The 4,889-nt window shown below is 35.4% G+C and overlaps 1 protein-coding gene across 2 annotated transcripts; it reads left to right on the plus strand.

Moving 5' to 3' along the window:
- The first annotated feature begins 2,178 nt into the window (after positions 1 to 2,178).
- Positions 2,179 to 3,693, plus strand: LOC130550735 (uncharacterized). 2 transcript variants are annotated; one of them, XM_057328237.1, is made up of 2 exons: positions 2,179 to 2,232; positions 2,529 to 3,693. In XM_057328237.1, exon 2 carries the CDS (start codon positions 2,562 to 2,564, stop codon positions 3,450 to 3,452), a length of 891 nt encoding a protein of 296 aa, XP_057184220.1. In that variant the 5' UTR covers positions 2,179 to 2,232; positions 2,529 to 2,561; the 3' UTR covers positions 3,453 to 3,693. The 2 variants fall into 2 exon arrangements, with proteins under 2 accessions (XP_057184220.1, XP_057184219.1); XM_057328236.1 differs by having other exon boundaries at positions 2,186 to 2,256.
- The last annotated feature ends 1,196 nt before the right edge of the window (positions 3,694 to 4,889 follow it).

Consider the following 4,889-nt stretch of genomic DNA (forward strand, 5'->3'; position numbering starts at 1 on the left):
ATTCATTTAGTTTCAGTTGTTGTTCGTTAAATTGCTTAGGAGAAATAAAAACAGAAACCAATGAGACAATTGTTAAAATGCATAGAGCTGTAAAATAAGTTCAGATTTTATTATTTCACAAAGGGGGCCTGGAAATGAAAACGTTTGAGAACCACTGGTCTAGACAAATTAGTTAAGATACAAAAGACATCTCATTTGGGATTTTTCTTTCTTATTGATAGATATTTTTAATCAATTGAATGTACTGTTTTAATGTGTTAATCACCTTAAAATCACCTTAAAATTGGATTAGGCATTTTTATCATGTGAGTTTAAAAAGTTCATAAAACTATATATAACATTAGAAAAATGTTCACTAGTAACCTTAACTAGTAAGTTTTTGTTTAAAAATATTACCTTGTTGGCTAGTATGTTTTCTGACATTAGTTGCATTATGTGAAGATGAATCTGGGTCAGATCATTTCCTGTCCTCTAACATAAATCCCATCTATAAAGATCAATAAACTGCTTTTAAAAATAATCTTGCAGGATCTTTAATAATCTACAGTAATCAATGCATGGATCAAGTCATGTTTAAATAAAATAAATGTTGTGTAAATGGGAAATTCTCAAGAAACTGTAACCAAATAGCTGATAAGACAAACAATTCTTAAGGGAACCAATGGCTTGGTTAAGATTATGTATTGTTAAATATCTGATTGGGATTTTTTTTGTGATAATACTTTAGAGACCTGAAACATGCTGGCCTCAGCATTTCAGTGGTTTTTAGGAGATCAGGCTCATGTTCCACAATTTCTTTCTTTCTCGCTGACCTTGGTTTCTGTTTTGTGTAGCTTATTGGTTGACACTTAACACATATTGCTGTTTCATTTCTGCATCATGTGTTCCTGCTGGTCAGTTGGTATAGCACAGTATAGCAAAGATCATGGGATGGATCCCAGGGACCTCAAATACAGATCACACATACAATGATGCTCTGTTTTTTCTGTAATCAAGCCTTTGTCTCTATTATAAGTTTTTAATGTCTATACCATGTCTTCAGTCTCTTCATATATGCACACTTGATTTTTGTCACTGCTGTGTCCACTGGCCATATATTGTTTCTTGTATTGAACTCATATTAACAAAAACAAACCTCAGGAGTGACAAAGTCATGTGAAAAACTGAGAGAATGCAATTGCTAAGACACATAAACGTTTAGGCATATTCCTTCAAATACAAATTTTTGAGAAGTGCCTAAAATACATGTAAAACATGTATTTGTTTGTTTTCTTTGCAGTATTCAAAATCTGCAAACATTTTTTTTGTTATTTTGACCGGTTTGTCAAGTTTAATTTTTTTGCCGCAAAATGCAAAATAAAAAACAATATCGTCATCTGGAGAAATGTTGTTACTAGTTCACAGAATGAAACAAAAATGACCATTTTACTTAAAGAACCAAAAAAATAGTATAAATAATAAATTCTGCGGCTATATATTTTTTAAAATATTGCTATTTGTACTTATGGATAGATGCTAACTGCATTTAATTGAAACTACTTGTACTCTGCACAATGACAATAAAGTTGAATGTAATGTAATAAATAAATTTATCTTAAAAGAACTTTTAGTAGCTTTGGATAAAAGCATCTTCCCAGTACGTACATAAATGTAAATATGCTAATTTTTAGAAGGAATTAAAAGTAAATGTAAATGCTATTTAATTAAACCATTTAATTACTGAAGTAAAACTAGGGCCTGTATCCCAGGGAGACCACACGTAAAAGACCTTTGAATGCATGAGCACTTACTGTAAGTTCATATATGCAAGACACATTGCTCTAATCAGTATAACATGACCGATCTTTTAAGATCCTGAAAGACAAATGTCAACAAACACTAAAGATGAACCCAAACAGTAGGTTCAGTGCAGTAGTAAAGCTTCATTTTGTGTGCCGTTTGAAATGTGTTTACTTTCAAATCAAAAGCTTCTTCATATCACGTGCTTTTCAAGAAATGTTCAGTTTTGACCTTTTTACCACATATTCATAATACAACAGTAAAAACACAAGCATGCGTTTGTGGTCACCTGACATGGCACCTGATGTGGTGGTCAATTTTGAGACATTGGAATTTTTCTTTTGTTATTATCTGTGCAAATATGATTGGATAACGCTCCGACCACAACCCCTATAAAAAGAGAGGCCGAGAAGCTCACACCATTACATAAATATCATCAGATCAACTCACACAGTAAGTCACGTACAGGATATTCAGGTAAAGCCATAATGATTTAATCTGGAACAACCTTAATTTCTTATTAGTACAACATCCATTTAATATTTAATGTAATATGTATATATATACAGTATATATGAAAGGGTTGAGGATTTGTTTGCGGATAACACTTGGTTTCATATTTTGTATTTAGTTGACAAGCAGATTTGTTATGGTGTGACATAAGTGTCCAAATAATTTTAAGGCTAACATATATAACTGCAGAGCTTATTTATCTTGAATAATAAGCAAATGATGTGTTACCTCCACAGAGCTAAACACCACTTTCTGAACCTCGAACCAAAATGTCAGATTTACAGCCAATCACAAAGCTCAACGTCTCCACCAATGTGGATGAGGAGGAAATCTTTGGAGCTCAAGGCTATGATCTCCTCAACGGTGACCTTAATGAAGGCACCATTCCGCATAACCGTGTCTTTCTTTGGTACAAGAGAGAGTGTGGCTTAAAGCCAGTGACAAGGATCCAGCTTTCCTTCAATGACTACATGAAAAATGGTCTGGCAGATGCTGGATATGAGCTGGTCAACAGGGATCTGAACGCAGGAGTTCCTGGAGATCACATTTTCCTGTGGTACTTCTGTGGCAGCACTCAATACGACATTCCCATTGTGAACTTACAGGTCACCAAGGATGCAAATGAAGAACCTGCTCTTCTGAGAGACGGCTGGGAAAGGCTGGGCTGTGACCTGAACCGTAACGCAGGAGGTTGCTTCATCTACCTGTGGGTGAAGAGAGCAACGCCAAGCTACATCTGTGATATTGCAGCAACTATTGACTACACATCTGACCAGCAACATTTTACTGATGGCTACACACGCATCGATGAAAATGTCAATAGGCGTGCTGGTGGAAACTTCATTTTCCTCTGGTACCGCCGCTCTTCCGATGAAAGCAAAGGTATCTCGGCTCTTGAAGTATCTAACACCTTCCAGGAGCAGGTGAACCTCCAGGAAAAAAAGTTTAAAAGGATCACTTTTAATCTCAATAAAGGCACGCAGGGGAAAGATGTCTACCTGTGGTACTCCAAAGAAGGATGTGGAGAAAAGATGCAATCCATGGCTGTTCTGATCAACTCTAAGACCTGGATGGTGTATCAGAAAAATGGCATTTTTGTTCTGGAGAAAAATTTGAACGAGGGCAACAAGGGAGTAAAAATGTATCTCGCTTACAAGTAAAATCACATATTCCACATTGCTGCCGTGCAAGAGCTGTGCCAAAATTATTTGTTTTAAATGTTGCAGCAGAATAATCAGTTAAATAAGATATTATGAAGGAGTGATCATTATTAGATTCTTTATCACATTGTTTTAACAGAAATGAAAGTAATCAGGGATTTAAAGAAATGTATTCTGATGTACCTTTTTCTAGCACAGTTGTTATAATGCATTATAAAATAAAGTCAATCTTCATCAAAAAGAGGCTTGGGCTTTTTACATGTGAATATCCATCTGTGGGACACCAACAACTGGTGCAAAGTAACTTTTAGGCATATCAAATCTTATATGTACAATTATATATTACAAAAAAGTGCATGGATCTTGTTTGGTAATGGCTCTCCATGCTTGGACATCAATCTGAAAAATGTGTCCATTTTAATCATGTGTTCAAAGCACATCTTATTCTCCATATACTGTCATCAACATGTGTTATCATGCCCTCACACCATTTAAAAAATATGTAAATGAAAAAGTCCTGCTTCACTTCCTTTTTCCTCATTAAACACATGGGAACATTATCTGCCAGCAACATTCTTAGTTGTCAGAATAGTTCTCCTGCTTTGAAACTCTGAGAACCTTCTTCTTTTGGTGTCTAAACTTAGCAGTGTAAATGTGAAAAGTATTAACTTTCTATCTCATGGAACTCAGGGGGAATGGTATCAGACATCAAAATCTCAGTTGTCAGATACTGTTCCCCCTGCTTTAACTGGCCACATCTAGCCTTGAAGGGCTTCAAGTTCAAGCAGGGCCAGTCCAGTGGCCCCCCTGGTCTAGTGGTTAGTGTTTTGGCTTTGTGATGGCAGGTTGGTGGTTTGAGTCCTGCCTCACTTTCTTTTACCCTCATTGAAAACAGGGGAACCTTATCTGACAGCAACATTCTTAGTTGTCAGAATAGTTCTCCTACTTTGATTGAAACGTTTAGTCAAATAAGGCCGAAACTCTGAGAAACTTCTTGTGGTGGTGAAAGTCAGCAGTGTAAATATGAGACATGAACTTTGTTCGGAACACTTTCATCTGTAAGGATACGTTCCCCGGGATAATGCACAACATTTGGAATAGCAGGCTTAAAATCACAGTGTAAAGAAGTATGAATTGGACTCATGTATGTTTTTTTTATTGAACACGGGCAAAAGTATTTGATTTTTATCTCAGATTTAAATTTTTTATCTTTAACGCCTTAATATACATACATCATATAATTACTGTCATTAAGTATTTATTTTCATGTCCAATAAAGAACATTTTACATATAAAACGCTTAGTTTTGAGTTCTTCAGTGAGCAAAAATAGTTCTAGTTGAGCACAATGGTGTAATCGTTTTGTGAAGGCCAGATCCAGACAGGGAACCAAAAGTACCTAAATGAATTCATTATAATGATCTGTATCTACAGTTTC

The sequence above is a fragment of the Triplophysa rosa genome, unplaced genomic scaffold, assembly GCF_024868665.1.
Source record: "Triplophysa rosa unplaced genomic scaffold, Trosa_1v2 scaffold415_ERROPOS41014+, whole genome shotgun sequence".
NCBI classification, from domain to species: domain Eukaryota; kingdom Metazoa; phylum Chordata; class Actinopteri; order Cypriniformes; family Nemacheilidae; genus Triplophysa; species Triplophysa rosa.